Here is a 16,483-nt window from a genome sequence, read left to right as displayed (position 1 = left end):
GTCAAAACAGCCTGGTACTGGTACAACAGACACATAGACCAATGGAACAGAACTGAGAATCCAGACATAAATTCATCCACCAGTGAGCAGCTGATATTTGATAAAGGCCCAAAGTCTGTTAAATGGGGAAAAGACAGTCTCTTTAACAAATGGTGCTGGCATAATTGGATATTCATGGGCACAAAAATGAGACAAGACCCATACCTCACACCATGCATAAAAACTACCTCAAAATGGGTCAAAGACCTAAACATAAAATCTAAATGGTAAAGATCTTGGGAAAAAAAAATAGGGACAATGCTAAGAGCCCTAATACATGGCATAAACAATACAAAACTAACAGTGCACAAACACAGAAAGAGAAACTAGATAACTGGGAGCTCCTAAAAATCAAACACTTAGGCTCATCAAAAGCTTAACCAAAAGAGGAAAAAGACATCCTACAATTCGGGAAAAAATTCTTGGCTATGACATATCTGATCAGGGTCTGATCTCTAAAATCTTCAAGATACTACAAAACTTCAACCACAAAAGGCAAATAACCCAATTAAAAAATGGGCAAAGGATATGAACAGGCACTTCACCAAAGAAGACATTCGGGCAGCTAACAGATACATGAGGAAATGTTCACGATCATTAGCCATTAGTGAAATGCAAATCAAAACTAAAATGATATATCGTCTCACTCCAACAAGGCTGGCATTAATTAAAAAAACGCAAGACAATCAGTGTCGGAGAGGTTGTAGAGAGCCTGTAACACACAGTGCTGGTGGGAATGTAGATGGTACAACCACTTTGGAAATCAATTTGGTGCTTTCTTAAAAAGCTAGAAATAGGAGTACCATATGATTTAGCAATTCACTCCTTGGAATATATCCTAGAGAAATAATAGCCTTCACATGAATAGATACATGCACACCCATGTTCACTGCAGCTCTGTTCACAATAGCAAAAAGATGGAAACAACCTAGGTGCCTATCGAGGGATGAATGGATAAACAAATTATGGTATATTCCCACAATGGACTACTACACGATGATAAATCATAACAATGAATCTGTGAAACATCTTACAACATGGATGAGTCTGGAAGGCATTATGCTGAGCAAAAGGACAAATATTGTATGAGACCACTATCATAAGAACTCAAGATTTAAACATGGAAGAAAATACTCTTTGATGGTTACGAGGGTGGGAGGAAGGGAGAGTGGAATGCGCTAACTAGAGAGTAGGCAAGAATTGTCTTAGGTAAAGGGAAAGACAACACACAATTCAGGGGAAGTCAGCACAGCTGAACTAAACCAAAAGCTAAGAAGTTTCCTGAATACAACCAAACACTTGGAGGGACAGAGTAGCAGGGGTGGGGATCTGGGGACCATGGTTTCAGGGGACATCAAGGTCAATTGGCATAACAAAGTTTATGAAGAAAATGTTCTGCATCCCACTTTGGAGAGTGGTGTCTAGGGTCTTAAAAGCTAGTGAGTGGCCATCTGAGATACATCAATTGTTCCCAGCCCACCCGCAGCAAAGGAGAATGAAGGAAAATATTAACCCAAGAGACAAATGGGGCCACGTGAACCAGGGACTCCATCAGTCTGAGATCAGAAGAACTAAATGGTGTCCAGCTACCACCAGTGACCACCCTGACAGGGAACACAACAGAGTCCTAGACAGAGCAGGCAAAAAGTGGGATGCAGTACTCAAATTCTAGCAAAAAAAAAAGTAGATTGAATGGTCTGATACTGGAGGAAACCCAGAGGACATGGCCCCCGGACTCTCTGTTAACCCAGAACTAAAACCATTCCTGAAACCCACTCGTCAGACAAAGATTGGAATATAAGACATAAAATGATACTTGTGAAGAGTGTGCTTCTTGGTTCAAGTAAATGCAGGAGACTAAATGGGCAGCTCCTGTTTGGAGGCGAGATGAGAAGGCGGAAAGGGACAGGAGCTGGCTGAATGGACATGGGAAATCTGGGGTGGAAAAGAGGAATGTGCAGTCACGTTACAGGGATAGCAACTAGGGTCACATAACAACGTGTGTGTGAATTTTTGTATGAGAAACTAACTTGAGCTGTAAAGTGTCACCTAAAGCACATACAGACACACACAAAACAAGTAGCCGTAAACTTGACAGTAGAAAATGATGCGGGGCAAAAGCTGTGCTTCTTCAGATAGAGAGCCGAGGCGTTAACTCGTGATTCTGTCAGATGCGCGAGTGGTTGTACGTGTTGAAATGCCAGCAGCTCTCTCAGTGTGTGCTCAATGATAAGACTGATTTTTGCTATAGTTGGAATTACAGTGTTCTCTGCATATTTTTACATAGATCGTTACTCTTCAGTCCTTTCCATACTTTCCTAAAATTTTGTTTTCTATTATGCCTAAGCTCGAGGGATTTATTATGTTATTTTATTGACTGATGCAACTAACGTAAATCAGTATTGCAGTAATTATTAGACTGCCTTTGGTCCCAAGGAAGTGTGGCTTGTAGACATAGTTCCTGCTTTGTCCTGTTTTATCCCAGATTTAGACAAATCTCTGGTGTTCAGGACTGGAGCTGACATTAAACTGGAGCAAACGTGCATGTATTAAAAGGTTATTATCTTAATATGAAAAGAAAGGTCTCCCATGGCAATAGGTATGCAAGGAGTACCCAAACTGAAAGATAGAACTGTTAAGTAATGAATAGGACTGCATGGAAACTTACTTTTGTTATAGTCATTGGGTATATTAAGTGGAATTTGACTTATGACAACTAAATCTTTCCTTTCTTTAAAAAAAATGAAATACAGATTTTAGAGAGCCTGTGTGATTGAAAATGAGCTTAGTTACTTGGTTTTTCTAATGATGTCATTTTACATTGATTTTCCAAGGATTTGGGATTATGGAATGTATTCCTGTGATTTTCTTGAAATAACTAGGCTCTGACCAAGGTAATATAATTACTGTTGCTACATGCAGGTATGTAAGACATACATAATGAAGTTAAGATAGAATTGAAGCTAATCTCCTGATAGAAAAACACTTGTGTTTAGCATAAAGATAGTTACGTGTTAGCTTGAGGTGTGACTATGTGACTATGTACATCTTTCATTCTGAAAGCATTTGAATTTCCTATTTAGAATTTGTGACTATTTGAAATTTAGGCCTGTTATCACCCACTGATAGGAGCCATCATTTGGGCTGATGCTAGGAATATCTGATATTCTTGAATGAAAGAATTGTGCCATATTTTTGTTTTATTTAGCCCTAACAATCCTCATATTTATAGGTCAAATGACTCTGAAGTTAGGTTAAAAATTTGTTGCAATGACAATTTGAACACTATTGCCCACAGAACATCTGTGTGTTTGTTTCTTTTAAGAATTGTGGTAATTTACCTGTGGAGCTATATGTGAGCCAGGCTCATGGTTCACACATACATGTTCCAGCCTGTTTTCGTAAAAGTCTGTAGATCAGCAAATGCCTAGCTATGATCAGCAAAACACTTAAGTTGCTATTTCTGGTCTCAATGAGATTCACTTAATTAATGATCATGGGCTTATTTAGGAAACCATGGTGGTGTAGTGGTCAAGAGCTACAGCTGTTAACCAAAAGGTTGGTGGTTCAAATCCACCAGGTGCTTCTTGGAAACATGTGGAGCAGTTCTACTCTGTCCTATAGGGTTGCTATGAGTTGGAATTGGCTTGATGGCAATGGGGTTTGGTTTTGTTTTGGGCTTCTTCAGGGGCTGATTAGTTCATTAAATGGTATATTCAGCCTGACAAAGTGAACTTGTTTTGAAAGGAAGTGTTCGCAAAGCATATTGTGCTTGCTTTCGGTCTCTTCCCTACTAGGATCCCTCCATCTCAACTAATTGTGTTTTTTCCCTTAACTGAATCCCTGAAACTGACAGTGGGTAGCTGAGGAGAAACTGGGATAGGAAAGCTGAGACAAGATTGACAGTATAAGATAGCCATTAATCACAAGAGTGGGCCAGGCCTGGGGAAGCCACTGTGAGCAGTGTGGGATCATGGCATCTGTAGGACTAGTAGGTAGGAGCTGGTAAGGGGGTGAAGTTAGGCAGCAAGCAGAAATTGGGGACACAGGAATATTGGAGTTTGATAGGAGGGGTGTGAGAAGAGGGCACAGAAGGAAAAAAAGAAAAAGTCCAAGTCATGCCAGGAACCAGTCTATAGAAACTGAAAGAGCTATGACACCGTGTGGACAACAAACTTGTGACATCAAACAGAAATTCTTTGGCATTTCAGTCCAAGCTGTGCTCTAGACAAGCAGTTTCTCAGGCAGCCCCTTCCAGGGTAGGAACCAGGTCCAGGATGTGGGTACCCAGAGCCCTCCTGTAAAGGCAGGTCATGGGTGTGTCTGCCTGGAAGGGAAAGGGAGGTGGCCTGGGAGGGTCCTGATGCCTAAGGAGAGAGGTAAAGGGCGTGTGGCAACACAGGGATAATCAGCACTTTGCTGATCACTGTGTGTTCCGTGACTCACAGCCATGGATGGTAACACACCCAACTCCCAGGCAGTAAAACCACTGGGCCAGGTGGGAAGGAGTAAAGGGCTCTTAACATGGCTACTCCATTCCAGATGCTCAGCAAACCTTCTACCTTCATGCGTTATTACAGCTCTCTTTTCATGTATGTAGCAACCTAAAGGAGCTACGATAAGTAGGATAAACATGCTTCAGTTCAAAAAGTTGCTGAACAGTTTGCCTTCTATATAAAAATCTCAGTTCATTTTTTGAGGTTTTTCATAGCAATAAAAGTACGTCTGTTTGCAAATAAATGCATTGAGATTAATAATATAAATGAAGATTAATTCATGAGAAAAATATACTTTGTGATCATGTAAATAGTTTTACTGCATATTACATATATGCATTAGATATGTAAGAAATGTATACAAACATATACATGCATGTGAATACATAGTATTTAAAAATATAACTGCAAATGTATAAATATATATTGCTTAGGAATTTCAGAGAGCACATTTCCAGTATCAATTATTTTTAACTCTGTTTTTTAGGCATCAATACAAAATTACATATCTACTTTCATTTTTATTTATATTGTAAAATCACATCAATTTACATGAAATAAATAGTAATTAACCTTAAAATATTATTTATCTCTCTCCAAACTCATTTCTAACCATATATCCATTTGTCAGTATATTTTTTTAAACCAAATTATTTCATATATACATTTATAAGTAATAATATGATTCACTTCAGTGTTTATTTTTCATAGCTTTATTGTATGATGAGGTAACATATCTTTATTATAATTCCCTAATTCTTGACTCTTTGGGTCAATAGTATTTTTATTTTTCATTATATGAAGATATTGTCCATGTGACCATTTTTTAACAAATTATTTTTGGGTTGTCTCCTTGCAGCATTTTCCCCAAAGTGAGATTAATAAGTTAAAGGACAGGAACAATTTTATAGCTTCTGTAACATATCGCAAGATTGCTTTCCAGAAAGGCTGAGCTAATTTGCTGTGCCCCATCAGTGTATAAGGCGCAGTCCCAGTTTTGGTCAGTTTAGGCAGCCGAAGCACATAAGAGAAATATCATTACATTTTTACCCTGAGGCCTGGCTGTAAAGGTATTTCTCATAAGTACACTCAATGTATAGACTTTGAAATTATAGAACTGATAAAGCCTGTAGCTAATTTGTTGTTCAGAATGTGGAGCCTTGAAGTTAGGGCATTTTGGGGTTGGAGAACGTGCTGTGTAGAGATGGGAGCCCCTTTTGGGCAAGTATGGTACTCTGATCCCAGTCTGTGAGGTACTGTCAAGGCCCAGAGCAATGGGAAGGGAGGAGAGCCAGGTCCCAGAGTTCCTGCCAGCGAAATTGTCAGGCCTGTGAGGAATTCTGAGGGCTCCTTGGAGGGTGTGGGGAATGGGGCACTCTGGAGTCCTGCACACAGCACAGGAGAAGAGAGTATACAGTGGCAGCACTAGCCACTGGGCCTTATACCTCCTGAGTAGCTGCTAACCAAAGAAAGGCCTTCCTCATTAAAAATGCCAACTCAAGGGTGTTGGGGTGATTTTTTCTCTCTGTGACAGCATTGTCAATTTTATAATGGAAGTCAATAGAGATTACAGATTCTGTGGAAATCTGTTCATTTTGTGAAGATGTACCTGCCTGGTTTATAAAGGTTTCTTTGCCCTGCTTCTGACAGGGGAGAACCTTAGACCTTTCCCTGAGACACAAATTTTCCTCATTGCTCATGCATGCTGACATGACATAGTGCATTTGCCAGCTTTCCCAGTGACTTGCAAAAATTGTATAACCTAAATATAGAACATGTAACAGCGCATCATAGAACTGAGTTAGGAAGGGTAGTGCAAGAAACAAACGTATGCCACGTAGCATGCAGTTCAGGAAGGCAGAAAAGATAAGGTTGCTGATAAAGTGTGTGGCTGTTTAAAAATTATCACATTTCTACATTTTAAAGGGAGTACATTGAATGGGTATTATGGCAAACAATTCCAAATCACAAAGTTAAATGGAAGTTGAGAGAGAAAATTATTTTTAATTTCCAGGTCTCCAAGTAGAAGCATTAGCGGGTAGAGAGAGGTAGGAAGCATTCTAATGCCAGCAGTGGTAAGGGAAAGAAACAGACTAGAACTATGATACGACCTACTTAGGGATTTATTTTGTAAGAGGTTTTCTCAGAACTTTTTCTGCCTTAAAAAAAAAAAAAAAGCCAGAGTTCAAACCCTTCTTTTATTAGTTTCAATATATGCTGTATGTTAGGGTTGTTTCTGCTAGGTATGTGACCTTGTTCAGTAGTGTCCTTTGATCCTTCCCAATGCTGCATGCTCAGTTGAAGACGGTGCCCATCCAAACAGAGGAGGCAGGGATAGTGTTCTGTCAAGGGCGTATGAGTAGCTGTGTTTCCCTGCTGAAGTCTCCAAATCAACTCTCAATGTCTATTTGTAGGAGAACACAGGGGTAGCCAGGTTTCCTTTTCTTTATTCAATGTATTTTAAAATTAAAAAGCAATATTGTTGAAAGTTTAAAAAAAAATTTAAGACATTGTTATCCCTTTGAACACAAAAATTATTATTACTTTTGCGGGTTTTTTTAGTCTTGTTCACATGTTTTTTGACATAGTTAATAATTATGGATCTTTTTCATCTAATGTATCATTTATAATTTTCATATTTACTAGTCTTCATAATAATAGTTCTGAGAATATATATGACTTAATTTATATAACTGTACTACTTTATTTGATAGTTAGGTTTCCAAAATTTGTAACTATTGTAAATGGACTTCAAACATCTTTCTATAGTTTAACCCCTTCATTTTATTCCCATGAGAGAGAGAGGCATATTGTTCACATATATTTTGTTGTGGGCTATGGCTGCTGCATTTTTGGTGAAAATTTGGTAAAATCAGTGGTGATGTGCTTTTGTAATTATAAACATCAGATGGATGACAATGTTTGATTTGGTTACAGGTTGTGAAAATCTTAGAGAAGCATGACCCCTTGAAGAATACTCAGGCAAAATATGGATCCATCCCTCCAGATGAGGCCAGTGCTGTGCAGAATTACGTAGAACACATGCTCTTCTTGCTGATTGAAGAGCAAGCCAGGGATGCTGCAATGGGGCCAATTCTGGAATTTGTAGTCTCTGAGAACATCATGGAGAAACTCTTCCTTTGGAGCCTGAGACGGGAATTTACTGATGAGACTAAAATTGAGCAGCTAAAGATGTATGAGATGTTGGTCACCCAGTCGCACCAGCCTCTTCTGCACCACAAGCCCATTCTGAAGCCCCTGATGATGTTGCTGAGCTCTTGTTCAGGAACAACCACGCCTGCTGTGGAAGGGAAGCTGGTTGTCCTGCTTAATCAGCTCTGCTCCATCCTTGCCAAAGATCCATCCATTCTGGAACTCTTCTTCCACACTAGTGAGGACCAAGGGGCTGCCAACTTCCTCATCTTCTCCCTTCTGATTCCCTTCATTCACCGGGAGGGGACAGTAGGACAGCAGGCCCGGGATGCCTTGCTTTTTATCATGTCTCTTTCTGCTGAGAACAGCATGGTAGCCCATCACATCGTGGAGAACACCTACTTCTGCCCAGTAAGTTCCTCTCATTGGCGTGTTTTCCACCAACTCCTTTTTCTTTCCTCTTGTGCTAACGCTGAACGCTTTTTTATTGCTTTCTTTTCAGCAAGGTGTACTTGGCACCTTTGATGGAAAGATGTTTAGACGAAATCTCTTTGAGGGAGCAGAGGAATCTAAGTTGAGGTGCTATTTGGCTGAGTGATGCCAGCTCAAAATAAGCCAACAGAGGAAACCATCTGTGTTACCGTTTCTTGGTTCATTTTTCTTGTGTTCAGAACTATTTTAGTTTTTTCTTAGAGCATATCCTAAGAGATTGGTAAAACCTACGGTTTCTATATTCTTAGCTTTTCAGGTTGATTTTGTGCCACTGAGTCATGGCATGTGGTGAGACCCATCACAGCTGGTTTTACAGATTAATTTGTTTCTCAGCAAGATAATGACTACTAGTTGTAAATCTAAAGCATTGATTTTATTTTAAAAAATAAGTGCATATTTTCAATTTGAGTCAGTAAGAAATGCTCTACGCTGTGTAGTTTCTTAATCCTTGGTATACTGAGAAATAAAACATAAGATTCTTTGCAGGTGCTGAAGTAGCCAGGCCCAGTCACAATTCCAGAAAATAACAGGAGTAGTCTGGGACTCTTATGATACTTCAGGGCTCTGATTATTTTTTTGGTGTGAGTGTCATCTTTGGAAGGGGAATTTAAATGACAGATTTATAGATTTGTATCTTCTTCTAGTCTGTCAGATAGGCTGGTCAACAGCTCTTTGTACTTTCCCAGCTCAGTGAACAAACTGGCTTCTTATTTCCATTGTCTGTTCTTTTTACCAATCATCTGATTATATTTCTTTGTAAAGTATGTAGTTTTAAATATGCCTGGTTCCACTGGAATACTATATAAGACCATTAAGTGAGTTTTGTTGGAACAGGGCAGGCAAGTTGCCATAGGTAGATTAGATTCTTTGTTAATTAATACTGTACAGTAGTTCTTGACCAGGGGTGGTAACACTCTCAAGAGGACATTTAGAAGTGTGTGTGGGTTTATTTGGTTGTCATAGAGGCATGGGTTGTGGTAGTGGGGACTAATGGCTTTAGTGTGCAGGGGCCAGGCATGCTTAACGTCTAGCAGTTTGTGGGATGGTTCTGTACAGTGAAGAATTAACCTGCCAAAAATGCTGATAGCAACCCTATTGAGTAACATATCGCATCTTGCTTTAAGGTTCAAAAGCAGAAATCTTCTTTATACTACGAAATTACTGTTTTGTTTTGTTTTTTACTGATAAAAGCAGTTCACCTAGTGTTTTGTGAATATTTCAGAGCAAACGGATGAGTAAAATTTTTGAAAAATGGAATTTTAATTAAGAGGTGCAGGGTGCCATGTGTCGCTTCTCTCTGCTGGTTCTGACAGTGGAGCAAGGGATTGTGCAAGGATTTCTAGTCAAATGAGAAGTGAAGAACTGATTTTCCTCATCCGTGCCAGCATATTAAATCTCCCCTTCTTATTTCCTACAACAATGCAAAAGCTTTTTAAAAACTCTTTTTATAGAGTATGGGTTAGGCAAAAATGGGGCTTCTCACCCGGAATCTAAGCATCTTTGCAATACATTGCTGGATCTGTTCCCTACTGCTGCTGTAATGGAAACCCTGGTGGTGTGGTGGTTAAGTGCTACTGCTACTAACCAAGAGGTTGGCAGTTCAAATCCACCACGTGCTCCTTGGAAACTCTGTGGGGCAGTTCTACTCTATCCTATAGGGTCGCTATGAGTCGGAATCAACTTGACGGCAGTGGGTTTGGTTTTGGTTTGGCTACTGTCACAAATTGTCAAAAACTAGTGCCTTAATCAACACAAATCTATTATCTTCCAGTTCTGTAGGTTAGAAGTCCAGCAAGTCTCATTGGGCTAAAATGAAGGTGTCAGCTGGGCTGTGTTCCTTGCTGGAGGTTCTAGGGGTATGATGATAGCTTTGTGGTTGAGAATCAGCATGAAACTGATTCCCAGAATGCAAAGATCAATCATATCCCTGTGCTCCCGCTTCTCCATCATTTCTAACAGCAGCTGCCCACACAGCACCCTGTTGTTCTCTGTCTTTCTTCCTGTCCCTAGCTACCTGGGACTAGGTCAGACCTTAAAAGTTAAGATGACACTATCCTTGGGTTCATTAATTCACTGGAACAATTTAGGACTACTGGTTTCATTAAGAGGATTTTACAGTAAAAGGATTTACAGTATAAATCAGGATCCACATAAGGAAGAAATACACGGTCAAGGTCTGGGAAGGTTCCCAATGCTGAGCTGCCATGTCTCAGACAGGGCACGTCATCCTCCCTTCACCAGCCAGGAAGCTCTCTGAGCCTTAGTGTTCTAGGCTTTTACTAGCCAGTCCTGCATGATAGGCTAAATCATACCCCCCTGAGGCTGGTTGATATCAGCCTCTCATGTGAGTCTTTTCTGCTCTGGCCAGACCCCACTCCCCAGCACAGATCCTCACATGTGTCATGGAGGTCCCAGACCAAGGCATCCTGGTTACTCCAAGGGTTATTTCCCTAGATCCAAGGACAAAGGCCAGCTAACTTAGGGTAAAACTAGATCTGTTACCCCACAAGGGTAAATACTTTTCCTTGTCTTCTCATGCAGAAGAATGAAGCTGGGACCATACCTCATACCATGTATGAAAATTAGCTCAAAGTGGATCAAGGAACTAAATGAGAGAACTAAAATCATAAACCTCTTAGAAGAAAATATAGGGGTAATGCTTCAGGACCTAGTTTTAAACAATGAATTCTTAGATATGACACCAAAAGCATGAGTAGCAAAAGCCAAAATATATAAATGGGACTTCATCAAAATTCAAAGCTTTTGTGCATCAAAGAATTTTTATCAGCAAATTTCAGAGACAACCTAAAGACTGGGAGAAAAATTTTGGGAACCATATGTTTGATAAGGGTTTAATATCCAGTATATATAAAGAACTCTTAGAATTTAACAACAACAAAACAACTCAATAAAAAATGGGCAAAGGACTTGAATAGACATTTCACCAAAGAAGATACATAAATGGTCAAAAGGCACATGGAAAGATGCTCAATGTTATTAGCCACTGTTGCTGTTGTTGTTAGATGCTGTTGAGTTGGTTCCAACTCATAGTGGCCCTATGTACAATAGAATGAAAAAAATTATAGTGCTACAAATTAATAAGAAAAAGATGAACCAACCTGTTAGATAACTAGGCAAAGGATATGAACAGGAAACTCCCAGAGGACACCCAAAGCCAATAAGTCTATGAAAATCTGCCCAATTTCCCTAGAATCAGGGAAATGCAACTTTAATCCACAATGAGATGCCAGATAATACTCATCAGATTGGCTAACCTTTAGACACCTGATAACACCAAGTGTTGCTAAGGGTGTGGAAAAATAGGGACTCTTGAGAGTATAAATTGGTATATTAACTCAGGAAAGCAATATGGCAATACCCAGGAAAATTGAATATTGGCATACAGTGTGATCCTGCATCTTCACTTCTAGATATCTGCCCTACAGTGATCTGGCATGTATTTATAAAGATACACATTCAAAGATGTTCAATAGAAGTGATTCGAAGAAGAGAAAATTAGAAACGTATTGGGAAAAGATAAATAAACTGGCTTATTTATACATCAAGGTTCCTGGGTGGCACAAATGGTTTGCACTTGACTTTATTGGTTTGGTTACTAACCTAAAGGTTGGTGGTTCAAACCCACCCAGTAGCGCTGCAGAAGAAAGGCCTGGTGATCTGCTTCCAAAAAGATTACAAGCCAAGAAAACCCTATGGAGCAGTTCTACTCTGTAACACATGGGGTAGCCATGAGACTGAGTGTCAGTGGGCTTGGGTTTGGTTTATTCATACATCAATGGAATAATATTCAGCATTCAAAATGATTGAACATATTAGCATGTAACTGCATCTAGTATGTGAACACCAATACATCTAAAAACATGCTGAGTAAAAAAAAGAGCAAAAGGCTGCATATAGTATGTTAGTATTTACATACAATTTACATGAAGTTTTAAAACACAAAACCTTATTGTATATTTTTTATTAGATACATATGTATGTAGTAAAAGTACAGAAACAAGCACAAGAACAATATGCACTAAGCTCAAGACTGATTATTTTTAGGGAGTGAAGGAAGAAGGGATGGTAATAGGATTGGGGTTTAGCTCTATTTGTAACGACTTACTTTTTGAAAAAATAAAGAGTGCTTCAAAGAAATTACATAAAATGTTAATATCTGTTAAGTCTTGAGTGTGGGTTTCTATTCATTTTTGTTTGCTTGAAATATCTTGTAATTAAAAAATGTAAATACATTTGGACAAGAATGGAGCATGTTTTTGTTAGGTGCATTGAGTTGGTTCTGACTCACAGTGATCCCGCGTACAACAGAGTGAAGCACTGCCCGGTCCCGCACTATCCTCACAGCCATTACTATGTTTGAGTGCACTGTTGAAGCCATCGTGTCAGTTAGTCTCGTTGAAGGTCTTCCTTTTTTTCACTGACTCTCTACTCTCTTTTTTACTGTCCTTCTCCAGGGACTGGTCCCTGCTGATAACATACCAAAGTATGTGAGACAAAGTCTCTCCATCCTCACTTCCAAGGAGCACTCTGGAAAGTACGTTCTTCCAGGACAGGTTTGTTTATTTTTTTGGCAGTCCGTGGTGTATATTTGGTATTCTCCACCGACACCGTAATTCAGAAGCATCAGTTCTTCTTCGGTCTTCCTTATTCATTGCCCAGCTTTCACAGCATATGAGGCGATTGAAAATACCAAGGCTTGAGTCTGGCACACCTTAGCCCTCAAAGTGACATCTTCACTTTTTTACACTTTAAAGAGATCTTTTGCAGCAGATTTATCCAATGCAATGTGTCGTTCCATTTCTTGACCGCTGCTTCCATGGGCGTTGACTGGGAATTCAAGTAAAATGAAACCCTTGACAACGTCAGTATTTTCTTCATTTATCATGATGTTGCTTATTGGCCCAATTGTGAAGATTTTTGTTTTCTTTATGTTGACGTGTAATCCATACTGAAGGCTGTAGTGTTTATCTTCATCAGTAAGTGCTCCTAGTGCTCTTCACTTTTAGCACGTGAGGTTGTATCATCTTCACATCGCAGGTTGTTAATGAGTCTTCTCCTATCCTGATGCCGTGTTCTTCTTCATATAGTCCAGCTTCTGGGATTATTTGCTCAGCATACAGATTGCATAATATGGTGAAAGGATACAACCTTGATGCACACCTTTTCTGATTTTAAACCACGGAGGGGATCCCCTTGTTTTGTTCGAACGACTTCCTCTTGGTCTGTGTACAGAAGCATGTTTTTAATATTTAGATTTCCACTTGCCACATACAGATTTCCATGAGTAATTATTGCTTTTATAAAAATGTTTTTTAAAACACTGTATAGTTCATAAAAATTGGAGAGGAAACAGCATCTCCAGCTGACCTTATTTTCTAGAGTGGAACACGGAGCTTTGTAGTGTTAAGTTGCCCCTCAGGATAGATCCCATAATCCTCATTGTACCCAGCTTTCTATAATTACCTCCGACAACATAATTAAGAAAAAAAAAGCCTCTTTATATTCAAGATAAAAGCATACTCTATTAGCCACAATTCACGAAAAGGTTTCTCTAATTAGTATGATTGTCAAAGTGTATTAACATCAGGCTGTTGGGAGAGTAATGACTCTTTCAGGAAACTGGACCACTTTGGGAAACTTTTATTGTAGTTGATGGGAAGAGCTTGCTGGTTTGGCTACCCCTTATCTAGAAAAGATACTCCAGGGAATACTTTGGTGTCAAAAAATGGTGGGAGACTATCTGACCCTATCACTTCTTTTGATTTTTTAAAACCAAATATTGATGCTTAATCCCTTGGCCTTTGTTACATTTTGGCAAAAGTAGGAAACATAAACCAAGAAATGCAAATTGAAGTAAGTGACATTTAGATATACAGCCGCAAGTAGAAAATTATTTATCCTATATCCAAAATTTATGAGGCTTTTTATTTCGGCAGGTTGTATCAAATGGTCCCCACCAGGTGTTTTGCTGCTAGCTTCAGACTGAAGCCATCCGCTAAAAATCTTTATGTTTTGCTAAAATTAACCAGATACTATTAGATGTTTAAAGTTAAAGATTGATATTTCCTGACTTGTTCAGTGCTCTGTACTCATCATCTTTCTTTCCTCCTTTAGAAATATTACTAGGAGTAAACCATTAATGCTAATCTGCTTACATGCATGGCTTTCTTTAATCCTTGCAACAACTCAATAAAGAAACTGAAGCTTAGAAAACTTTAATAACTGGCCTGTAAATGGCAGAGTCTGGATTCAAATCACATTCGTCTGATACTGAAATTTATGGTCTTATCAACTACTGTGCTGTATTGATGTTAGAGAATTTATATTCTTTTATTTTTTATGGTTTTATGTGGTGATTAGTTTCTTTTAAGAGGACTTTCTTGAGAGAAGATAAATTAAAATATTGAGTTAATACCTAACCTGTTGGGAATAAATGAGTCCCTGGGTAGCGCAAACAGTTAAGATACTTGGCTGCTAAATGAAAAGTTAGAGGTTTGAGTCCACCAAAAGGCTCCTCCAGAGAAAGACCTGATGATCTATTTTAGAAAAATCAGCCACTGAAAACCCTGTGAAGCACAGCTCTACTCTGACACACATGGGGTCTCCGTGAGCTGGAATCCACTCAACAGCAGCTGGTTTGGGAATAAATATATTGTCTTATAATCGCTTTTTTATGGTCAGGATCAGTAAAAGGCTAAAATGATAAAAGGACATTTTACTTTTAATTGTTGTTGTTATTAGCTGTGGTTGAGTCAGCCTCGATATGTGGCAACCCCGTTCACAATGAAACGAAAGTCTGGCTGGCCCTGTACTACCCCATGATTGGTTGTGGATCAGACCGTTCTGATCCACAGGGCTTTCATTTGCTGATTTTCGCAAGCCGATCGCTAGGACTTTCTTCCTAGTCCATCTTAGTCTAGAAGCTCAGCTGAAACTTGTTCAGCATCATAGCAATACATAAGATATATTTGTTGGAAATCGAACCCAGGTCTTCCATATGGAAAGCACGAACCACCACTGGCCCCTTATTTTTAATTAGCTGTTGAATATATAAATATATTTTTACATTTTTAAAATTTTAATTTTAAGTTAAAAACTGAAACTTTAAAAATTAAATAGATTGTGCTATTAAATTGTTGAACCTGGAAAAATGGTCTACAAATCTATTGCATTTTGAGATTAAAGAGGGCAAGATGACAGATTTAACTGAAATTTGAAGAACCGAGTTACTCTCTGGTGAAATATCCAAGAATATGTGATTTTTGGTATATTTGTAGATGTTATCTGGAAAAGGAAGTGTCGGGAGCTGTTTTTGGCCTGAAATTGAGCCTGAGGTTCTATTTCAGGAAAATAGAACAGTAAAATTGGGTCTGTGAAACTGGGACATATGCTTAGCATGTTGGGTCTTTCCATTGATTGTGCTCTTGAAGTTCAGAAAGGGTTTATTGTTAGGGAATGAACAAATCCGTCTTGGAAGAAGTACAGCCGGAATGCTCCTTAGAAGCAAGGATGGAGAGACTGCATCTCACGTACTTTGAACATGTTATCAGGAGGGACCAGTCCCTGGAGAAGGACACCGTGCTTCGTAAAGTAGAGGGTCAGCAAAAAAGAGAAAGACCTTCAATGAGATGGATTGGCATAGTGGCTACAACAATGGGCTCAAACATAGTAATGATTATGAGGATGGCGCAGGACTGGGCAGTGTTTTGTTCTGTTGTGCATAGTGTCGGTGTGAGTTGGAACCAACTCGATGGCACCTAACAACAAACAACAACAACAAGGCTCTTCTAAGCTTTTCTCTTAAGTTTTACTTGGAGTCTGTGAACCTTTTACATAAAGGTGGATTTCCATTTTACATCTCAATGAAATTTATGTTCAGTTTGAGATATTTACTTTTTCAGGAAGGTCATTTCACTCTACTGTTTTATCCTGCTGAAGAATACAGTAAGTTTTTTTCCCCAAGTTCCCTTTCTTTACTTCCAGTGTACATGTTTTCTTTCTTTGGAAAAAGCAGTAGATTTGTTTTTAATTTTCTAAATAGTAATAATAGAGGAAAATTATTGTAAATAAAGTTCACATTTAGTTTTTCTCCCAGAGGAATATATTTTAAAAAGAATGAGTATGTTTATAAAGTGTTCAGTAGACTAGTCTATGCTTTTCCTAACATGTTCACTAAATGTAAATTTTAGAATGAGCAGTATCATTTCCAGTATTGGATTTCATCATTACTGCACAACTACTCTTCTCTGCCTTCTTACCTTCCTTATCTGAATTGGGATTTT

The 16,483-nt window shown here is 38.8% G+C and overlaps 1 protein-coding gene across 2 annotated transcripts in view; it reads left to right on the top strand.

The window, feature by feature from the left end:
- FHIP1A (FHF complex subunit HOOK interacting protein 1A) overlaps positions 1-16,483 on the top strand; it is a 325,704-nt gene that overhangs the window by 188,620 nt on the left and 120,601 nt on the right. For both annotated transcript variants that reach the window (XM_049905183.1, XM_049905184.1), the window contains exon 4: positions 7,473-8,099. In XM_049905183.1, coding sequence (XP_049761140.1) covers positions 7,473-8,099 — 627 coding nt within the window. The remainder of the gene's footprint in view (positions 1-7,472; positions 8,100-16,483) is intronic.

Source organism: Elephas maximus, chromosome 13, assembly GCF_024166365.1.
Source record: "Elephas maximus indicus isolate mEleMax1 chromosome 13, mEleMax1 primary haplotype, whole genome shotgun sequence".
Classification (NCBI taxonomy): domain Eukaryota; kingdom Metazoa; phylum Chordata; class Mammalia; order Proboscidea; family Elephantidae; genus Elephas; species Elephas maximus.
This window is presented reverse-complemented; position numbering and strand designations above follow the sequence as displayed.